The sequence below is a fragment of the Ochlerotatus camptorhynchus genome, unplaced genomic scaffold, assembly GCF_037179485.1.
Source record: "Ochlerotatus camptorhynchus isolate MF236.1 unplaced genomic scaffold, CSIRO-AGI_Acam_v1.1 ptg000392l, whole genome shotgun sequence".
In the NCBI taxonomy this organism is placed as follows: domain Eukaryota; kingdom Metazoa; phylum Arthropoda; class Insecta; order Diptera; family Culicidae; genus Ochlerotatus; species Ochlerotatus camptorhynchus.
In genome coordinates, this window is record NW_027040879.1 from 2,169,396 (window position 1) to 2,192,662 (window position 23,267).

A 23,267-nucleotide genomic window follows, 5' to 3' on the forward strand; every position below is an offset into this window, starting at 1 on the left:
ATCTCAAAGGTTATCTAGCACCCTTTTTGTTTGATTGTATTTTTTACCCAACTGGGTATTTTTCATTTTTAGTTATATGATTCTTATTGAAATTTGAGCATATTGAAGCTATAACTTCTCGAATTTCCGATTCAATATTACACCAAATAACGAAACAACAGTCATATCTAATGTTTAATCCGATTGACAGATATTGCTAACTACTGGCCAACATATAAATATTTACATTCCCTTTGTTCATGACATAATTTTCGAAGGAACGACAATTTCAAAAACTTTCCATAAATACTAAAAATTGAACAAGTCATCTGAAAAATAATTTAGACAAAGAAAACTAATTGTTTCTTTAGTGAACAGCAAACCACATCCGTCCTTTAAGCGTCCAATGTTCAACCAATGAACCAAAGAAACCAACATATTTCCAATGGAGTGTGTGCTTTCCCCCCGCAGCATCCGGGAAACAGAGGTAAACCTGAATAGTGAGCAGATTGTGTGCTCTATTGTGCTTTCTCCGTTCCTACTTCCGAAGAATCCTTCACTGTGGACATGAACGTCAAACAGACGGACCGGATGACAGTGCGGGCTCGCGAGTTTGACTATTTCATTCGTCAATCAATCAAGCCACACCGTCGACATCAGCACCTATCAACAACGCAATCGTAGTTTGGATGAAGGTAGAGTGTCCTTCACATAAATTTTCCACTGTCCATATGGCAACGGCTGACGCTAAAAGGGTCCTCATATATTAGTCCACGTCCATCCCTAGTGGTTTTTGATGAAATATTACACTGCCATCTAATTAAATCCGCTCGATCAGCCGGATCCTGACAGGTGCGACATTGATGCGAGGTCTCATTGTTTATCATCATTAGCTGTGCAATCACTGACTGCTGGCTAGTTTATGGCACAGATTGTGTACTTACTTTTTGGTATTATCACTGCCACAGGTACTTTTGCCTTGCACCAGAAATAGTGATCCCCGGTCGGCATTCAGTAGAATTGACACGTTTTGCAGAATTTTGTGGCACAACGACCGCACGTCCAGATCGTTGCAGATGTCCTTCACCTGCGGAAATCATAAAATTGAATTATTGAACGACTCATAAATCATAATTGCTGTGCTGCTCCATACCAGTTCAAATATCAGCTCCCGCTCGTCCAGCTGTCGAAGTTCATTCCGAGATAACCGCTGAGGACGTTGGCTTCCGCTTGGTCCACCCCACGCTCCTCCGTTCTGATGGCTTTGATGGCCTCCGCCGGACAGCAAACACTCGTTCTGCAGCCCAATACTGAGAAAGGTGGGTGTCCCGTCGATGGTATTCACGATAGGCTTCAGCAGACCGCCGCGCTCGAACTCGTGGGCGGAAATTTTCCTGGAATCAATGCAATAGAAATATATAACAATTAGATACGGTTGGCAATACCCATGGAACGGGGGGGGGGGGGGGGGGGGGGGGTGACACGTGAAAGACTGAAGGGTTTGGAGTGACGTTAGATTGCCGCAATAGGATAAGTAGCGAATCTGTGGAAACCACGCTTAATTTGAATTGAAGTGTATACCCGTTCGCATGCAGGATTAATGCGGAGAGCCAATTTGGAATTCGTCAGGCGGTGGCAAAATCCTGTAATCTGGTATCAACATCAGAGTGATGGCGGATGGCTTGCAGCACGCGCCTATGTCGTCAAATATTTAAATGGAGCGGAGTTAGAGTGTGTGATATAGCGACCGGCGAGGAATGAAAGCCTGTTAGATTAACTTAACTACAGCTGTACGTCCGTTGAATCAATTTATCATGGGTGGCTTTAAATTTCAGTTGTTGGCAGACTATTATCAATAATGCATTAATAAGAGCGGTTTGGGGTGATTTATTTAATAGATAATTGAATCCAGATTTTCAAAAGCACATTCTGAATTCATGTACAGATTTGAATTTAAGTTCTCAATTGCATCACAGTGATATAAGTGCGGTCATGTAATGATTAATTAAGCATTTAGGGTGAGGGTCAAATATATAAATCAAATGCAGAGTGATTGATAAAAAAAAACCACACGCTAATATTAGAAGAAAAAAAACCATAGGTATATACAATAAGTTTACTTTTTACGCCCAAAGGGGACAAACAAAACAAAGGGTAGATTTAAGACAAGTTTGCATAAAACTAACTCATATATGGACCAATTTGGGATAAGAATTTTTTTTTCATATTTTGGTTTGTCCGCTATACACCCGATCTCGTCAATCACTTAAGGCAACTGATCTTAGCGTGTACAGTAGACTGATGCAAAATTTAAAATTTTCACTCCACGGTTCACAAACGGTTCCAAATCAGTTAAAATTGTGGGAGGCTAATCAGGACCTGATTTGAATCCGTTTGAGCATTGTGGAGCGATTATTTCAAATTTTTCCTCAGTCTAGTGTACAGATGCACTGTGATACAAAATGGAAAAATGCGGATATTTTTTTCCTAGAGCCTGACCTTTTTTTTTTTGTTTTAGCCTCCAGAAGATTTGTTTGTATGAACATCTTCCACAATTTGAACGATACAAAAATTATTCATGATTATGTTTATGATGAACATAGAAAAACTAACTTTTGTCTTTGAAAATAAAGAGTAATGATGTCTTCAGCAAAGCTCCAGAAAATGTCAAAACAAGCAACTTTTCTCAAGAAATCAACATTCTAAGACCAGTAGCGATCTAGCTGGATGGATTTCCTGGATTCAATCGGCGAATCCCAATCGTCGAGTGAATTGTAGAATCGCGTCAACGCTCTGAGTGGCAAGCGCGTCAAACCTTTCACAAGCAGCATTCGCGACTTGCGAATTCCACCCGATGTTCCTGCTCTCCAGATCAACGAAGCTCTTACCTTCCGGGAGCTTCAATATGCCCTCGGCAGCAGTAGTGGTAAATCTGCCGGGCCGGACGAGATTGGATACTCACTTCCTCGACAGAAAAAAAAACCAGGCTACTCGCCCTCTTCAACGATCTATGGCTCACTGACTCATATCCGGACCTTTAGAAACAAAGCTTGGTTGTGCTCATTCCGAAGAACAACACGGCGAGTGATGAAGCCTCCTCCTTTAGGCCGATTGCGCTCACTTGCTGCGCGGCAAAAGTGATGGAGAGAATGGTAAATCGTCGTCTTAAGCAGTTCCTGGAGTCAAACGGCATCCTTGACGAACGGCAGCATGCGTTCCGGCAAGGACACGGCTCTTTCACTTATTTTGCAGCCCTCAGGAAAGTACACACTTGGAAATACCTAATTTTACACGTGACGGAATCCATCTTTGACATAAATGATGAGACGTAAACAAACATGCCATGTAAAATTAGGTGCTCCGAGACTGAAAAGTTTGTTACTCGACGAAAAGTACGTTTGATTGAGCTGAATTTCACTTCAATTATGACTCAATTTTATGTCAAAATTGACGCTCGTATATGTCAGTCTCAGAGCACCTAAATTTACGTGGATTTTTCTAAGTGTGTACTTAAGGAAGCCCTGGACAAAGGTCACCATGCGGAGTTAGTCTCCCTTGATATTTCAAAGGCGTTCAACAGGACATGGACACCAAGTGTCATCAGGCAGCTCATCGGCTGAGGGCTGGAAGGTCACATCACACATTTTGTACGGAATTTCCTCCTTGATCGTACCTTCCAGGTGACTGTCGGGAATACTCGCTCGAATCCGTTACCCGAGGAAACAGGAGTGCCCCAGGCATCCGTCATAGCGTGCACGTAATCATTAATGCCGACGACATACTCATCGTCGTAACGGGACGAACGACTAAGCGGATCAGGAACAGTCTCCGCCGTCAGCAGGTGGGCGCTTTCGGTTGGTTTCCAGCTCTCAGCGCTGAAGAGTGTACGGTGCCATTTCTGTCACTCGGGCCATCTGATTCGAGGGCCACCGATCACCATCCAAGATCAACCGATTCCGCTCAAGAAAACAGTGCGTGTTCTGAGGGTAGTACTGGATCGCACCCTAAGCTTCAACCAGCACTTCAGGATGGTGAAAGAAAACTCTCGTAACCGCATCGACATAGTCAGGACAATCTCCCGCCCGTATCGCTCCAGCAACCGCGCTCGGGCTGTTATCGACAGTCGACTTTTCTACGGCCTCGAAATAACCTGCTTAGCCACCGAGAAGCTCAACTACATCTTCGCTCCGGTATACAATATCTACGTACGCATCGTATCCGGCCTTCTCCCTTCCACGCCTGCAGAAGCCACATGTGTGGAAATCGGAATCCTCCCATTCCGCTATCGATCTGCTGCAGTCATTGCTACGAAAGCCGCTGCCCTCGCTGCTAAGACATCCGGGAACGAAAGGGTCTTTCTCCTCAACGAGGGCAACAGAGCCCTCCACACGGCAGCCAACCGTGACCAGAGTCCACTAGCATGGAGAAAAGAGTTGGCGATCAAACGTCGTCAAAATAGATAAGCGGATTAAGAGTGGATTCCAAGCCGGAGATAACTCTGTGGTTTTAAGACGCACTGTTGCAGAGCTTCTCGGGTCGGTTTATCCGGGGCACTTTCATCGCTTTACGGATGGATCGCGGTCGCGGGCTGGAGTTGGACTCGGAGTGGCAGGACCGAACACTGCAACGAGTCAAAGTCTACCGGAGGAGTGTTCCGTCTTCTCCACTGAAGCCACAGCTATTCTAGACGCAGCCATCACTCCGGCAGATCAACCGATCCTCGTGTTAACTGACTCATACAGCGTCAGCCCCGAGCCACCCCATAATACAAGCCATTACACGGTACGCCCTACTTTCAACCGTTTTTACGTGGATCCCCGGACACTGCGGTGTTCCCGAAAACGAGGCTGTGGACAGACTGGCGGGATCTGGTACATCCCGTCCCGCTACACCAGGAACGTACCCCTCCTAGACGTCAGGCGTTAGATTGTGAATACTATTATGGAAGCCTGGCAGCAGGAATGGTTTCAGTCGCAGACCACTTTCCTGAAGAAGATCAAGGAAACCTGGACAGCCAAAAGTACAAGGACCAGCGGATCATCTTAAGACTCCGGACCGGCCATGCGAGGATTTCCTGTAATTTCGGTGGGACACCTTTCCACAAGGTTTGTTCAATTTGCAGCATCCCCGTCTCGGTGGAACACGTACTGTGTGTCTGTCTGGAGTTCCAGAAGCTACGCGAACAACATGGACTCCCGGAGAACGTCAGTAATCTGCTTGGTTACGATCCCTCGACGTTGGCTGCGCTGATCGCCTTTCTGAAGGACGCCCACTTGTATGATCAAATCTAGCCCCGCGTCGGTGGCTGCACTGATCGTGTGTTCCTCATTGTTTCTCTTTTTCTGCCACCGGGCTTTCTCTGCCAGACCGAGCACTGTCTCCTACGGTGGAGCTCTACCTTGTTCGCGCATCCAGTGCTCACCACAGCCCCGATCTAATCCTCATTTGACATTAAGATTTTAAAATGTTGTCTGTCTCATTCGTTGGGTAATCAGAGCCAGTTAAACGGGACGGACTTGCCATGAGCGGCAGTATAATGCTATGAAGGTTTGATTTTTCGCCTTCAAACCATAATTGAGATTGATGCTGAGAAGTATCAAAATTTTGACTGTATTCGTAAACACAATATTATTGTATAGTTATAATAATTGTACTACTGGAATGACAACTTCAATTCAAAGATTCCAAGTTCAGGAAAGTCCTGTTAATGCTCAGGGAAGTCTTGCCGTAGTTCAGTGTTGAACTTCAGCGAAGTCCTGATGAAGTTCAGGGAAGCCCTGCCGAAAGTTCTTCCAAAGTTCAGGAAAGTCCTACCGAAGTTCAGGGAAGTCTTACCGAAATTCAGGAAAGTACTGCTGAAGTTCAGGGAAGTTCTGCCGAAGTTCAGGAAAGTTTTTCAGAACTTCAGGGAAGGGCTACTGAAGTTCAGGGAAGTCCTTTCATTTCAATTCTTGGAAATCAGGGAAGTCCTTATGAAGTTCAGAGAACCCATGCCGAAGTTCAGCGAAGGCCAGCCGAACCTCAGGAAAGTCCTGCCGTAGTTCAGGAAAGGCCTGTCAAAGTTCAGGGAACTTCTGCTGAAGTTCAGTGAAGTCCTGCCGAAGTTCAGGGAAGTTCTGACGGGTTTAAAAATAGGTCAAATCTGCGTAACATAATGGACCTTCCCCTATCTGTATTCAAACCAAAATCTATAAAATAGCGATACCTTTAATTCAATAAGTTTAACGTCCATTAAATTGTTTTTGTTAGTTTGAACCTGATCTATCTTTGTTTACACTAGGCATAGGGCTGTATATAAATTTGCAAACATATTCTTCTTCTTCTTCTCTTTCGCATCGCAAGATTATTGCTTATCGCATATTAGCTTATTGCGTGCGCTCAACTTAGTGTTCTAGATGCACTTCCACAGTTATTAATTAAGAGCTTTCGATGCCTGTACCATTTTTGCATTGGTATAATTGTGTGGCAAGTCCAATCATACTTCTATGCCCAGGGAAGTCGAGACATTTTCCAACCCGAAAAATTCCTAGACCGGACCGGGAATCGAACCCAACCACCTCCAGCATGGTCTTGCTTTGTAGCTGCGCCTTTACCGACTGAGCTAAGGGAGGCCCCTAACAATGATGGTACCATTTTGATAAGTCTTTGCCTGGCTTTGTTTCGCTGATGTATGCCATGAAAGCTGCATATCTTATACTGACAAATCAATACGTTCAATTCAAAATCAATTCGTGTAATCTCCATTTCACAAGTAACAACGGCAGTCTCAAAAGAGCAGATGAAATGACAGTTGAAGACAAAAGCAAAGTTCCAGTTGGGACGTAATAACTATGAAGAATAAGAAGAAATAGTCAAAATTTCTATTTAAAGAATTATTATTTCAAAGGCACCTTTACATCCCTGGCGAAAGAATTCTGAACTAAACTGTGCACCATCCAACTCGGCCAAAGATAGTAAGTCAGTTCGTACACTGATGAAGAAATTTTCAACTAAACTGCCCACCATACAACAGGTCTTTCAGATCAACTTTGTCAAAAACAGCAACCATCTATCTAGTTGAAATTTCAAGATAAAGCAAGTATTTATAAGTCAAATCGTATACTCGCCGGGCCTGGTGTGAAAATTGATAACTGATCTGTCTACTATACAATATGTCGTGTTGACAGTAACCTTCTATCTAGTCGAGATGTCGACATAAGCAAGCCATTGGTATCAAATGGCACTAGTGGTTCGTTATTTTTTCGAGTGAGATACGATAGGTCTTGTCATTAAGAACTGAAGACTGTAAACTTCTGTCTAGCCGTACTGTCAAGTTAAGGCAAGCAATAAGATATCAAATTGCACACTAGCGTCACATGGTGAGTGATTTCGGAACTGAGGCCTTATTCATTCAGATCAACTTTGTTCAAGACCGCTACCTTCTATCTAGTGAAGTGGCAAGTTAAAGCAATAAGAAGTAAAATGGTATTCTAGCAATAAGAAGTTATAAAGCATACTAAATAGTGCGATGTACACTATCCAATAAGTCGCTTTGACTTGAAAAACTTGTCCAAACACAGACCTTCTATCTATTCAAGATGTCAAGCTAAGCAAATAATGTATTAGTGCCATCTGGAAGACGAATTCTGAACTCAACTGTTCACTTTAAAATAAGCATTATGCATCTGAGCAACTTTTATTAAGACCGCAACCCAGTGATGTCATGATAAATTTGGAACTGGTTATTTATTTAGAATTACCCTTTGCGCCATTGTAGAAAAAATAGATATATTTTTTTGAATAACTGGTTATCCTGGAGGGTCACCAGTTCTTACCATCATGATATCACTGAACATTTCTCTTTAAATCGCGAAAGTGGGGTTAAGCACTGAGTGGATTAAATTTTCCTCAAAACTCTGCTCGAATATGACAAAAATCGAGAAAAAATTTACCCCGATAAAAGTAATACCTGAGTCGAATTCTACTTGCAATTGCATTGCACAATAGCGCCCGTTAAAAAAATCGAAGGGAGTGCCGTTTAAATGCAATTTTAGTTATTCAACGGGGTTCTACGGTATTCAAGATTTTTTTTTAGAAAATCGTTGAAAAATTTACTCATTCACTAAGTAACGTTTTTTTGCAAATTTGGAGTCAAATTCCACTCAATTTAGAGGTAAGCTCATTGGCCATGTACTAGTTTACTCATAGACTAAAAATACGTTATTGTTTTTTTTTTATTTTCAAACCGGTTTTTTTTTTTAATTTTAACTTACTTTCCACTATTTTGAGAAAAAATCTTACTCAATTTTGAGTTAGTTTCATCAACCGTGCATGGCATCTAACGATCCCCAGACTATCTTAAGCAAAACGTACAGGTAAGCTCTTTTATACCCTCGCAATCGATCGTCTCTCTTTGTCTCTCGCTAGTCACGTGATTGGATGATTGCGGCCTCAAAGTTTGATCAATGTTCAATAGTTTACTAGTGATAGTTAAATTACTATAATCTTTATTTCAAACAAATTTTACATCAATTCTTAATCAAAGAATCTGAAAAGAATTTAAATCCATCAATATATGGCCAAGTTATAAGCGTTTAAAACCTAACACTATTTCGTTACTCGTTTATTAGCACCTCAGTATAGTTCAAAAAAACGTTAAAATGTCTGCAACAAGAATACAAAGTCTGCACATCCGCAGGCATGTCTGCAAATCAGGCATCTCTGCTTCCGTGCTTCCGTCTATTAACGTCTCTTTAAACTGTTCCCCTGGTAGAGGAGAATTAAGTTCTAGGCGAGTAAGAGAGGTGACACAGTCGGAAGAAGTGTTAGTTTGTTTACTAAAATGAATCGCCCATATTGTTATGGCAAGTTTTGCTATAAGAAATGCTCCTCGTGTTTATTAGCGAAATTCACATCATTGTTTAATTGCGTGGGAAATCAATATGGCACGGCATTTGTGACCAGCATAAACCTTCCGGTCGTATGAAACAGGTCATAAAACTGTCCAAATCCGCAGATAAAAATTTTTGTTTTGAATTTCTGTATGGCGAAATAGTGAACTTTTCGTGGACATTAACGGCAAAGAACTCACCAACACTGGGAGACCGTGAGTTCCTGCCCACCTGACAGATCCCATCTCGAATTTAGTTCATTTAGGCATCTCTGGTTGTAACCACAACAAGAAATCAAAAGTACGGAAACATAGGAGCAATTCCCTATGAATTTGCAAATCTGTTTATTTTTGTATTTTTTTTAATTGGTTGAAAATTTTTCAGAAACGTTTCTTTATGCCATTTAACATCTTCATATCGCCATTTTGAATTCAGCCTTATTTTTGAAAAGTACATTTAGAAAAATATCAAGCTTATCTTCAGAAAATTTATACTCGAAAACTGTTAGCCCGATTGGTTAGGTGTCTTTGGCAATATTTCAGATAATGGATGAGACATTTTATTTCAGATAAAATCTTTAAAACTTTTTTTTCTCAAAAAAGGTTTTTTATATTTTTATTTTTATTTTTTAATGTTTTAGAGGACAAAAAATGCCATCTATTGCACTATAGTCCATCTTGAACTATGATGGAAATTATGAAAAAAAAGTTGGAGGGTGGTGTACATGACACAACCGCATTGTTGACGTAGGACTACGAAATTTTTGTTCGATTTTCTAGTTTGTTGCTTCGGATATTGTTTTGGAATTAAGAGAATTTCATAACTCAACTCTTTTGTAGAAAGTTGTGGTGGCCCTGAAAAGGGCCGATTGTTTTTGGGTGGTTTTGTATAACCAGTTGATGGTTGATGAAATGCCTTCCGAGATTGATGTTGTCCTCGGAGTGTTAGGCCTTGGGCAATATGGAGGCCCTGCAATACGGTCGAGAACATGACACGATATTGGTTTAATGATTCACCTTAGGCATGGTGGATGGCGTCGATGATACAGCAGTAAATAATCAAGATGCTCTTTGATTATGATGTCTGTGTTTGGGAAACAATCAAAAAATGAAATTTTGATTGCCTTTCTTTTTTAACACGCCGGTAAAGTACACAGACTCCTCCCATCATGAGTAGTTTGCTATCAATTAGCGACACTGGCTCCTCTCCTTTTGTACTCACTGTTATCTGTAGTTATTTACGGTTCGGACGTTTTCGAAGATGTCACGCAGCAGGAAAATGCATACAATGAGAATTTCTCAGTTGATGAAAGTGAAACGAAAAAAAAAAACTAATGCACCGATATGAACATAATTTATTTCCCGAACAAATTATTTGATTTTTGAATCATACATGAATTGATGTATTTAGTGACAATTGGGTTCTTAAATTTTGAAAAAATTATCGGTTTTTATGTATCATCTGAAAAAGCTCCGTTTTCTGAGCACAGCGATATTTGTTCGAACCCCCACACTTTCATCACGATTTTTAAATCAAGATTTAAAGCAAAATAATAACTTCGCTGTTTGAAACTGACAGCTCGCTCCCATACAAAGTGACACCGAGGGGTGCTAATAAGGTGATTTTTGCGAATGTAATCGTTCTTATTTAAAATAGTTACAGTGTACCAAAATTGATGAAATGATGATTTTAATGCAGATTACGAATATGCATTTCCTCAATACCCTTAAAGAACCCAATGGGTGAATTATGGGTTACTCTATATATATTATATTCTAACTCTTTACTGAAATGAACTTGGTGGCCCTGAAAAGGGCCGTTTTTTTACGTTGGTGAAAAGTTTTAACCTCTGAACCCGTTGACGACATCCATGGCCGGTTTTGCGCTTGGCGTGTTCAGTGTATTTTCAGCACATGTCGGGTTTCCTCGAAGATCAGACAGGAGACGCTTGACATAACCACGTCGAGCCAGACGACAAATGGCGGGCTTGGCAGTACCCTTGATTTCCACCTAGAACCTTCCGATGACGCTTGGCCTTGGTGCCTCCTTTACTGAGCCTAAAGCATTTTTTTTTTTTTTCGCCATTTAAATGATTTTTATTTCTTGTGATTGTGTGGTTTACATGTATGAATTTTCAAATGACACAGATGCGTCTTTTCAACTTTAGTACATTTGAGATTTTAATTATTATTTACAGTTTCTAGTCCTATCAGGCCTATTTTAAAGTATGACCACCTTGGTGGGATTGGTTTGATTTGAATTGGAAAAATGAGACTACTTATAACTACTATTTACAACTACAACTTACCTACAACTACTATGTACACCTAACCTACTATATACAAATTGCTTATCAAAGCATGTTCTGATAAATTACATTTTTGTTCAAATTTAGTCTTAATTTCGTTAATTTTGGAATCTATTTTGGCAATGCCTGCCTCTTCATGTAAATTTGTTATTCTAGTGTCGAATGGACGATCAAGAACCATCCTCAGCACTCTATTTTGTGTGACCTGAATTTTGTTCCTGTGGGTCTGTGCACATGATTCCCACACCGGAGCAGCGTAGAGGATCGCAGGTGCTATGATTTGTTTGTAGACGGCCAGTTTGTTCACCCTTGAGAGGCGGGATCTGCGGCAAATCAGCGGATACAGACACCTAACCAAGACAGAACACTTGACTACTGTTTTCTCTACATGCGAACGGAAGAGGAGCTTTTCATCGAACAGCATCCCGAGATAGGTTACTTCGGCGGACCACTCAACCCTTGTGCCATCCATGATTACAGTACAAGATGGAGCCGGTTTCAGTTTGGGCGATTGCCGATGTAGGAACATGATCGCTTGTGTTTTGGAGGCATCGATTTTGATTTTCCATGTGGTGGCATAATCAGCAAAGGCGTTAAGGCATCGTTGAAGTTTGTTCGTTATTTCGCGAGGCATCCTTCCTTTGACGGCTATTGCGGTATCATCTGCGAACAGGAAAAACACGCAACCGTCTCCAAGGGGAGGAATGTCGGAAGTGTAAATGCTGTAAAGCAAGGGGCCCAGCAGACTGCCTTGCGGGACTCCTGCTGGGATGGAAAACGTGTCTGAAAGACAGCCATTCAACGATACCTTAAACGACCTTTGCTGGAGGTAGCTACGGGTGATTTTAACCAGATGTAATGGAAAGTTGAAGTTACAAAGCTTGTATACAAGCCCATTGTGCCAGACATTATCAAACGCTTTCTCAACGTCTAACAAGGCCATGGCTGTGGACTTGGATACAGCTTTGTTACTTCGGATGTTATTCATCACCCGTACTAGCTGGTGATTGGTGGAGTGCCCCTTTCTGAACCCAAACTGTTCCAGAAGGAGAATGTTATTTTCCTCGACAAACTTGAGCAAACGATTGAGAATGAGTTTCTCGAACAATTTGCTCAGCGCTGAAAGGAGGCTGATTGGTCTGTAGCTTGAAGCTAGCGTTGGGTCCTTCCCGGGTTTGCGGATAGGTATGATTTTCGCTGTCTTCCAGATGCTTGGAAAGTAGTGCAGTTCCAAGCATCTGTTGAACACAGCAGCCAGCAGAGAATGAACCTTCATGCTGAGATTTTTCAACACTAGGTTGAATATTCCGTCAAACCCGGGGGCCTTCATGTTTTTGGTGCATTTCAGCGCTGAGCAAATCTGTTCCACTGTGATTCTATCCTCCGGAGGGATGGCACAAGGGGAGGAATCAAGGTTGAGTACGCATTGCTCAACCTGAACTTCGAGCGGACTTTGGATGTTGGAGCCAAGCATGTGCGATTTGGCAATATGCTCACCAATCGCATTTGCTTTCTCCTGAGGGGTGATTATGAGCCGATCGTCATCATTTTCATCTTTTAGTGGCGGAATGGGTTTAGGGTGCGTCTTTAAGACCTTGGCAACTTTCCAGAATGGTCTGGAGCGGTCGTCCAGATTCTGGACAAGCCACCCGAAACTTTCGTTCCGGAGTGAGACCATTCTGGAAGCAATCTCCTTGTTCAGATCGGCCATTTCACGTTTCCTCGCTTGATCTCAAGTCCTCTGAAACTGGCGTCTACGAACATTTCTCAGGCGAATTAAGAGTTGGGTGTGGGAATCAATAGCAATAAACTTACCCCTCACAGGAACTCGTCGGACGCACGTCTCGTCAGCCACGGTTATGGCTTGGTGGAGTCCCTCCAACGCTCGGTCGATGTCCTCCACGGTGTCGAGCGGCGGGTTGTCGATGATGTGCCTGTCTACCACGCGTCCAAACTGGGCCCAGTTTACGTGATGATAGTCCTTGCGCAGGCTTGAAGCAGGAGCCACGTTGCAGCCCAGCTCAGACACCACCGGTTGGTGGTCGGAGCTGAGTTCGTTCAAGGCTACCGGCTTGGACAAGCCGATATTTGCCAGGAACAGGTCTAGCGTCGATGGGTTGCCCGCCGGTGAGATGAATGTTGGTTCATCCGAAAACCAAACGGAGTACAGCCCATGCTGTGAGTGGTCGACCGTTCTGGTTCTGCTGGTAGTTCCGCCAGGCCTCATGGCGAGCATTCAGATCTCCTCCAACTACGAAGCGGGAACCGGTACGGGTGATGGTGGACAGGTCCTTCTTAAATTTAGCCGCTAGTCCACTGCTGGCGGCACACTGTCGAGGGCAGTAGACGGCGATGAACTGGACGTATCCAGTCGACGACTCCACCTCCACACCAAGGGCCTCGATGATAGAGGTGCGGATATGGGACAGAGTGTGGTATTTTATTCCTTTCTTGACGACGACAGCAACACCACCCCCCCTGGAGCTGGTGCGATCAAGCCGGATAATGTTGTGGTCAGGCAACCAGAAGCTGTCGCCGGACTTTAGATGGGTCTCGGTTAGAAGGCCCACGTCGATGCTGTGCTTGCGGAGGAAGTCGGCAAGCTCAATCCTTTTTGCTCTTACGGAGCAAGCATTCCAGGTGACGATAGTTAGCGGTTTAGACGCCATACTGGATGATGAACTTACCGAGCACTTGGATCTGTTCGGGCTTATTGCGGCACTTACGAAGAGCACCGGACATCTTGACGAAAATTTCCATCAGTTCATCCGCTGAGAACAGATCGGGGTTGTTGTTTTGTGTTGTTGGTTGTCTCCAGAATCCAGGGGGGATGGAGAGCTTTGGCCAGCAGAATCACCGGAAGCTTCTTGAGGAGGGGCGGGTTGCACCCGCGAATTCGCTTGCCTTTGCTGGGGAGCACGAAGAGGCGGAAAATCCTCCGTCCTGAATGCTGGGGTTTTGTCCTTCTTGCGTCCTGGTTGATTGTTGCTTGACGCCTGCTTTCGGATGCGTTTGAAGTCCTCGCGTTTGGAGCACTGTCTGTCGGAACCTTGATGTGCACCACCACAGTTGGCACATTTTAACGCCACGGCTCCATCCGCAGGGCAGTTGGAAGTGGCCTGTTCTTGAGCGCAGTTGCTGCAGCGTGGCTTGATGTTGCAGTTGCGGGTACCGTGACCAAAATTGAGGCACCGCTGGCACTGCGTTACGTCACGATGGCCGCCACGGTATGGCTCCCATCGTACGATGATGGAGTAGATCGATCGGATGGCTTGCAGCGCATTGAGAGTCACCGTCCCTTTCTGGAAGTGCACCAGGAAGAGGCAATCCGGGTACGTCTTCACGTTTTCGTCTCTCCTTGTCATTCGGAATACAGCGATTGGGGCTAGCTTGTACCGGTTGATTTCAGCTTCGACCATCTTGGGGTCGAAATTTGGTAGACCCCTGATGACTACCTTGAAGGGCTTCTCACCGGGGATGTCGTGCGTGAAGAATTCCGCCTTGGAATCCTTCAGATATTTCACGGCCACTTCGTACTCTGCTTTTGTTCGCAGCATCACCTTGGTGCCGATCCTGCCGAGCTTAAACTCAGCGGCAACGCCCAGCGATGAGAGATCGCCAATCAGCGTGTTGAGTGGTACTTGCTTCACCACCAGTGGAGGAAGCTTGATTTTCACCGCACTCGGGCCGGCAGAATTCTCGGTTTCGACGGCGTCGCCGAAATCACCGATGTCGCTGGCGTTCGTCGCGGTAACATCGTCGCGTCCGCTCGTACCATCGGACTGTCCTTGATTCTTCTTCCTCTTTTTCGTCCGCTTCACCGGGACTGGGTTGGTATTTCCAACATCGGTGGGCAGAGTAGCGTACCTATTTGAGGTAGGTACCGAGCTACCCTCACCACTGTTCTTCTTCCCCGCTTGGTCACTGCTTGGTCTGCTCCGAGAGCGCTGTCTTCCCATCACGCTATGCGACCGACACTACTGACGACGCGACGTGCAGTATATCTGCGAACGTTTGTAACAAACTATAGGTTAATCGAACAACTGGACAGAGCGAGCACACATAGCAATCTGTTATATAGACAACCAGCTCTGCCGGTACCATATTTTCTCGCTTCCAATTGGCTATATAATATAGCCAATGGGAAGTGAGAATATATGGTACCGGCAGAGCTGGTTGTCTATATAAGAGGTTGCTATCTACGCTTTAGGCTCAGTTTCGATTCACCCGTCCAACGAGAAACAAGTGTTAAGTGCTCGGAAAAGGAGGCACCAAGCGTCATCGGAAGTTTCTAGGTGAAAAATCAAGGGTACTGCTAAGCCTGTCATTCGTCGTCTGGCTCGACGTGGTTATGTCAAGCGTCTCCGGTCTGATCTTCGAGGAAACCCGAGATGTGCTGACAATATGCGCGATGCCGTCACCTATACTGAACACGCCAAGCACAAAACCGTCACGGCCATGGATGTCGTCTACGCTCTGAAGCGACAGGGACGTTTTCTGTACGGTTTCGGAGGTGAAAACATATCACCAATGCAACAAAACGGCCCTTTTCAGGGCTACCAAGTACATTTCAGAAAAGAGTTAGAGTTAGAGTTTTCTGTACGGTTTCGGAGGAGAAAACTTATCACCAATGCAACAAAACGGCCCTTTTCAGGGCCACCAAGTACATTTCAGAAAAGAGAATAGAATTTATATAGACTATCCCCTGCTTCCATGTTTGGTTACCAGATGACAACTCTGAGAGCAGCGGCGCCCGTGGTGTAGTGGCAAGCGTCCCAGCAGGCGTGGGTTCAATCCCAGTCTATATGTATGCCGGGAAGTTCTGAGGCATAACATCTCTGATCACGCCTTCCTTCGGGGTTCCCGGTTCATGAGTTGATGGGTCGATAGGTAGGGTCCAGGTGTGGGCATGCACAGTTGAATACACCCAACTGCTCATTTGGTAATAATAACTTTCCACTCAAATGTTGAAATTTATTTTTCTTTAAAGTAATTGATAGATTAGGCTCATAGTTTACTATAGATATGCGAAGATTAAACATTAAAGCCAATCAACACTTATCAATTTAACACTTAAATTCCGAGATGTGTAGTGAGCATTTCTCACCTCATTTTTACAACGCAAAAACAAATACAGTTTACTACTAGCATTAAAATCTACTTTATTTTACATATCTTCAACAAGCTTACACTCTATTCTATCTACTGCTTCAAAAAGAACTATATTCCGTCAACTGTGTGCAAAGTTATTAGCAAATGAGCAGTTCGTGACCAAAACTGTGTATGCCAAGCATGGGTGTGGGTAGCATTGGTGCTCAGCACGGAAAACAAATCCTAGGAAAAAAACCGCATTTTGTGTGGTCGTTGCGGGCGTGTGGTTCTGAATTGGCAACAAAATGCTCCGCAATTGTATCCTCCCTATTCGTACACACCCGAAGATCGGAGGCGAATGTCACTTCGACTTGTTTCATCTAGGAACCATTATCTGATGACTGTGTTGAGGAAGCAGCACATGCATGTACGTAAATGGTGGATTTGTTAGTTATTTTGACGCTTTTGGACAATGTTTGACATATACCACTTTTTCAATAGTTTCAATTTGAAAATCAACAGTCAGTTATCGATGCGTAGAAATGTTTCTGATCGATTGGTGATAAAATAATTGAAATTGGTCCAGGGGCAGCTAAGTTATTAACGTTCAAAATCTTTCATAATTTCATTTTTCGCTTTTCATAAATTGTACCCCCATCTTCCCGAAAGACGTAGTCCTACGTCAGATTTCTCCGTGGAGAATTCGATACCTAGCTGGATAGCCCAAGTAGAAAAATTTTCTAAGGTATCCTGTAAGGGTCCCCATTTGGACGCTGTGACAGATACTACGCCCGTCATCTGCAAGTTGTCTCAACGTGTAGTTGTCACTAAGACGATCTGAAGTAGCAATTGATAGAATTTTCCAAAGCTGTTTCAAAACTTTTTTACAACGCTCCAAACTTCTAAGGTAAGTGAGAATATTGTCTGCAACCTCTTTTTCTTCGGCAACCTTGCCATTTGAACTGCATGTTTTTTTTTTCCTTTGGTTTGTTTTTTCCGTCGATCTTGTTTTCCGTGCTGAGCACCAATGCTACCGACGTGCCAGGAAGGCAGCTCCCATACCTGGACCCTACCTATCGACCCATCAACTCATGAACCGGGGACCAACGGCTTTACTTCCCATCCGAAGGAAGGCGTGATCAGAGATGTTATGCCTCAGAACATCCCGGCGGCGCCGACTGGTATTGAACCCAGGCCTGCTGGGGTGAGAGGTAATCACGCTTACCACTACACCACCGGCGCCGTTGAACTGCGTGTTAACCAGCTTTTCTATTGTCGGCAACTTGAAATCAATAACATTTTGTAGTGCGTATGTTGGCAAATGCGTTTGCTCAGTCGTAAAAACTAATCAGATTGAAGCTGAAAGACTAAAGAATTACCGTTTAAATTGTTGTTGTTGAAAACAGTCAATGGGTAACGACAGTAACCCTACCTCGTATGAATTGAATAATTAAAAAAAACTTGGAAAAAATCAATAATTCATATTTGAAAAAGTAGGGGAAATAGCTCTAATCTTGGCCTATGGATCTAAGATTGGGCCCATCGATAAAAATCTGCTATTTATCAATTTTATCTAGATGAACGGCTTCAATGGGACGGTACAAATGGATATTTTGGGTCGCTATTGAAAATTTATGTATGGCCGACATTACATCCATTTCCCCTATCATCTTTTCGTTCCCACTTCAACTTTAGCGCATTTCCTTCCCAAATCTCATCATTATGCCTGACATGATCGCACGCAGCAATAGCATGTCCACTTTCATTGAATCCAAATGAAATGAATTCAACCGGAATGAGAACGAAGTCTCTTTATTAACTCGACGGATTAATTGCCACCATTACAGGATTGACTCATCCGAGCTCATTCTAGACTCAATCCGCTATTTACCTTTATTGCAATGAATATTAGAACTTTCATCAGGCGGGGTACGAACATAGTTACTGTGGGTGGTGCCTTTTTCTGAGGATGGTCCAGAAGATTACATGCTACAACGATAACAACTCTCTGGGCTCTGGGCTCGGGCTCGACGGGTCGGGACGATAGTCATTAAGGTGGAAATAATTGGCAAATAAAATAGAAAATGAAGTCCCTCTCTTTCCGATCGCCTTAGCAATGCCGCCAAAAGCCCCGAAGGATGATGCTCAGGGAGAATGGAACGGCAATCTAATGTTGAATGTCGTCGTTTGGTTCTGGATGATATAGAACGTGGCACATATTGTGATCATCAGCAAAGCGCATATATTCGACTCCCAGACGAAAAGAAACCTCGTTCCAAACATGCAATGAATGTTAAGCGTGGCAGGGTTGTTATTTGGGAAAATCCCCGAGTGGCGACTCCGAGTGGTCGTGTAAATGGAATTGGATACAGCTTGATGCACACAATGGGACTTTCCTCGTTCTGTCCATCGTTTAGGAGGAATGATTATCGCGTCGAAGGGTAATGAATATTCATTTCACACATGACCGTCGGCCTGTCTGACGACGATGACGACGATGGGTCTCGAGTGGCCCGGCATCGGACCATAACAGAAGATTACTGACACGTGAGCCATTGGGTCAAGGTTAAATTGAGTGGAGTGTGTCGTTAAGTGTCTTAAGGGGATACATACCTCACTGGTGTGGTCGCTCCGGAGCCTGCCCGCGAGGAACTAGCCTGAGCTCCTACGCCATGAGTCGGTGAGTCCATGTTACTCCCGCTGCCCGTCGTCACCGGTGTGGCATGCGAAACCATCCACCCGTCGACCATGTTTCTGGTGGCCTTCCGGATGAAGTAGTCCTGCATGAACTCCGGATTCTCATCAAGCCAGGACTCCATCCGTGCGAATTCGGCATCATAGCTGGCGGTAGATCCAGAGCTACCCGCTCCACCGGTGGTGACACTGCTGCTTCCGCTGCCCACATGATGCTGGTGCAGCGGATGGTGATGGTGATGATGATGCGGGTGATGGTGATTGTTCAGGGCCAGCTGGTGATGATTCTGACCCGAGGTACTGTTCGGAGCGGATTGCGAAGCTGGCTGTAGCTGAAGCGGCAGGGGGACACCAGAACGAGAGCCCAACGAAGTATCGAGCCCCACTGTGCCCCCCTGCTCGGCGGGCATTCTGCTCTGAGGCTCCTCTATACTGCGCAAGTGCAGGCCTATAATTAGAAGCAGGATAAAAAGTGAGAACATTAATTAAATTTCGATTCGAATCGACAGCGGGCAACTACTGGAGGATTTATTGGGTGGTTGCGGTTTGTCGCCGGACACGTGCCTCGGCAGTATTTTGAAATGGGTTTTTGAATTAGAGAGGCGAGATGAATGCGAAAAATGAATTTAATTTAATTTACATTTTGATAAACAAGTATTGCAAAGCAGACTGCTGCAATGTGAATGAAAATCTGTTATGTCCATGCCTATAGAGCGTGGAATTTTATTTTCGTCATCATGGGTTGAACTTTCAGTTGGACCAATCAATATTTAATCATAAAGGTATAACAATAGAATTCAATTAGATGTCGTTTGCCTTTCTGTACACGTGGATTCTGAACACTGTTGTTGAATAAAATCTACTTTGTTATCATGCTGAAAGGAGCCAACTTTGGATTTAGGTCTAGACAGATCGGAGAATTCTATTGAAAAATTCTACCCATTTTTGGATAGGATTAGTTTTGGCCAAACTTCATAGTTCTCAAACAGAGTGCAAGGAGCCTCATCCCAACCATCTCCCAATTACCTTGCTTGTTTTTCTTGTAACGGCAACCATTGAAGCGGCACATGCTAGCGCTCTGGCCCATCAGGGTCCAACGGTAACGTTGCTAGTGTAAAAGTCCACTTCCTTCCGTCGAGTTCCGGCTTTGATTTATTTCATTCAAACTGGTTACACTTGTTTCACTGCTACAACTACTGCTGCTGCTACTACTACAACTATAAGTTCCATTTCTTGTACCGTCCCTCCATATCCGGCGTTTGCCTACCAGAAGTAGTAGCTGGTTCAACGACAACGACGACGATGACCAGTCGGTGAAAGGTTGGTCGCTACAACGCTTCATATCGTAAAATTCACATCGCCTACCACAATAAAGTCACAATGTTCAACACATCCGGTTCCGGTACGTTCGGACGACGGTGGAGGTGGCTCATTTTTTCCACCAGCTGTTCGCCGCTCAGCTGCTCATTTTTCTCCCGTTGAAAGTCCAATCGTCAGCATCGTAGTATTCTTTTACCATTTGAGCACTTTTTCTCAGTTCTGTCTTCTGTGTTGGATGACACTATTTTTTATCACGAGTTGCACCTGACATTAGATGGCACATTATTCGATTGTGATGTTTCTAGGGAAAAGTACTGTTTTTATAAGCCATTCTTTTATTTTAGACCGTGAACAATGGATTCAGAAGTTTGCGCTTGGTAGTTACTTAGTCAGCTTGTTGGATTCCTTCAATTTCCTTCACTGTTAATTAACATCAACCCCAACAAGAGAGCGGGAAGACAATCAAGTTGTTGAAGGGAAAATAATACTAATTAACGCATAAGACCTTTAAGTGTATCACATTTCAATGAAGCAGCCCACACGCTTCAATACTGTGAAGAGTGAGATTCCATAAAGTAGAACGTATCCGATATTTGCTGACCTAGCCAATTTATCGTGAAAAAGGATTTCTTAAAGCAATACGCTCCCGACCGCAGAACACTCATCTGTTTATGCAGTCCACACTATCTTTCCCTTGTGGTTTGTATTTGTATTTATTATGTCATATTATTTGGCATCTAGGACTTTGCGAAGTAGTTGCAATTCTAAGTAAAAAGAGTCCATGGAACTTCAACGTTGTCGAAATGTTCAATTTGAGAAATTAAAATCAAACGCATCATATGCTTCATGAAATCTTCTACAAACAGAATTAATGGATCCTGATGAATGTGGGCGTCTTAGTGGAATACCTGTATAATGAAAGAGAGAAGGATTAGTATTTTCCATTTAATTCCACTACTTTATTTGCTTATCCTTGACAGATACGCGTATTTCGTCTACAATGTGCAGACTTCTTCAGTGTCTTGTACTAATACTCGACTGAAGAAAAACATCGCATTTACCGAATATATATTAACAAAGGTACATTTTCACTTAGAAACTAGGTAAACTTAAATTTAATTTTCTATAGGAACAAGTACTCCGCTGCTTACTCGTTGATGTGTCCTAGGTAGTAACTTGAAAAGCCATGTGTGTCCGTTTCCTTGATCCCTGTTGAGTAAAGTTGAATTACGTTGTTTGTTGATCTCGAGGCTTTCTGCAACATCCAATTTCCATGGTGTAGATACGGTTCGTAAAATCGTGATGTCCTCCGTCGATAGTTGGTGGTCCTCTGTGAAGATGTGTTCTGCAACCTTTGATTTGAAATCATATGTTAGGCCTTTTTCCTTTTGCTTTTTGGCCTTATTAACCTCCGCTATATGTTCTTGAAATCTAGTTGCTACAGTTCTCTTGGTTTGTCCTACATATATTTTGTTACAATGATTACAGCTTATTTAATATACACCTGCTTTACCTACAACATTAACTGGGTCTTTAGTGGATCCTAACAATGATTTCAACTGGTTATGTCTACTGGTGAAAACTAAATCTAATCCGAATTGTTTTAACTGTGGTCTTAGTTTACAAGTAATATCTTGATCAAATGGAACGGACACTCGTTTCAATGTTTCAGGTGCTGTGTATTTACAACCCTCACCACAGCACCTGAACCATTGAAACGAGTGTCCGTTCCATTTGATCAAGATATTACTTGTAAACTAAGACCACAGTTAAAACAATTCGGATTAGATTTAGTTTTCACCAATAGACATAACCGGTTGAAATCATTGTTAGGATCCACTAAAGACCCAGTTAATGTTTAAGGTAAAGCAAGTATATATAAAATAAGCTGTAATCATTGTAACAAAGTATATGTAGGACAAACCAAGAGAATTTTAGCAACTAGATTTAAAGAACATATAGCGGAGGTTAATAAGGCCAAAAACCAAGAGGAAAAAGGCCTAACATATGATTTCAAATCAAAGGTTGCAGAACACATCTTCACAGAGGACCACCAACTATCGACGGAGGACATCACGATTTTACGAACCGTATATACACCATGGAAATTGGAAGTTGCAGAAAGGCTCGTGATCAACAAACAACGTAATTCAACTTTACTCAACAGGAATCAAGGAAACGGACACACATGGCTTTTCAAGTTACTACCTAGGACACATCAACGAGTAAGCAGCGGAGTACCTGTTCCTATAGAAAATTAAATTTAAGTTTACCTAGTTTCTAAGTGAAAATGTACCTGTGTTAATATATATTCGGTAAATGCGATGTTTTTCTTCAGTCGAGTATTAGTACAAGACACTGAAGAAGTCTGCACATTGTAGACGAAATACGCGTATCTGTCAAGGATAAGCAAATAAAGTAGTGAAATTAAATGGAAAATACTAATTCTTCTCTCTCTCTAGAATTAATGGGCCATATATGGGGTTGAATTAATTGCCTAGACTACAAAACTTATTCGGGGACATAAATCCGCATACGTCCCAGCAACTGTCAATTTCAGCGCGGAGTATCATCGATCTAAATGCAGCATGATTAATTACACACCGAATTTGAAGTGGTTCGATGTGCTTGAGATGAGTAAGAACTTTCAAAGAGTGGATAGTTTAGTTCCAAAATGCCTTACTAAGTGGCACTAATAAGCTAAACGTCGACGTATACGATACAATAAAATTTAAACTGTACAAATAAAGTAATTATAAAAAAAAAAATTTAAATCACTTTAAAATTCTCGTGTTTGACAAAGCTATTCAGGTGAGTATGGACTATCTGGTGATATAACAGTGTATCTCAAAATTGAAACACTGCGAATAGGTAGATTTTTGAAATCTTGGCTGGTCAGCCTACAAATGTTTATTGATTTATCAATATAATTTTTGATTTTATTGGAAGAGCCTGTATGAATATTGAGTAATTTTGGTAAAACGCTTGATTTTCATCTGTTTGAC

General features: G+C 43.0%; 1 protein-coding gene across 6 annotated transcripts in view; it reads right to left on the minus strand.

Moving 5' to 3' along the window:
• Nucleotides 1–23,267, minus strand: part of Pde11 (Phosphodiesterase 11) — a 439,247-nt gene that overhangs the window by 45,433 nt on the left and 370,547 nt on the right. For 3 of the 6 annotated variants that reach the window (XM_065233206.1, XM_065233207.1, XM_065233211.1), the window contains exons 2-5: nt 19,969–20,563; nt 18,862–19,390; nt 1,133–1,373; nt 924–1,066 (exon numbers count right to left, since the gene is read on the minus strand). In XM_065233206.1, the coding sequence (XP_065089278.1) occupies nt 924–1,066; nt 1,133–1,373; nt 18,862–19,390; nt 19,969–20,029 (974 nt within the window). In that variant the 5' untranslated portion in view covers nt 20,030–20,563. The remainder of the gene's footprint in view (nt 1–923; nt 1,067–1,132; nt 1,374–18,861; nt 19,391–19,968; nt 20,564–23,267) is intronic. The other 3 variants (XM_065233210.1, XM_065233208.1, XM_065233209.1) reach the window with 1 other exon arrangement.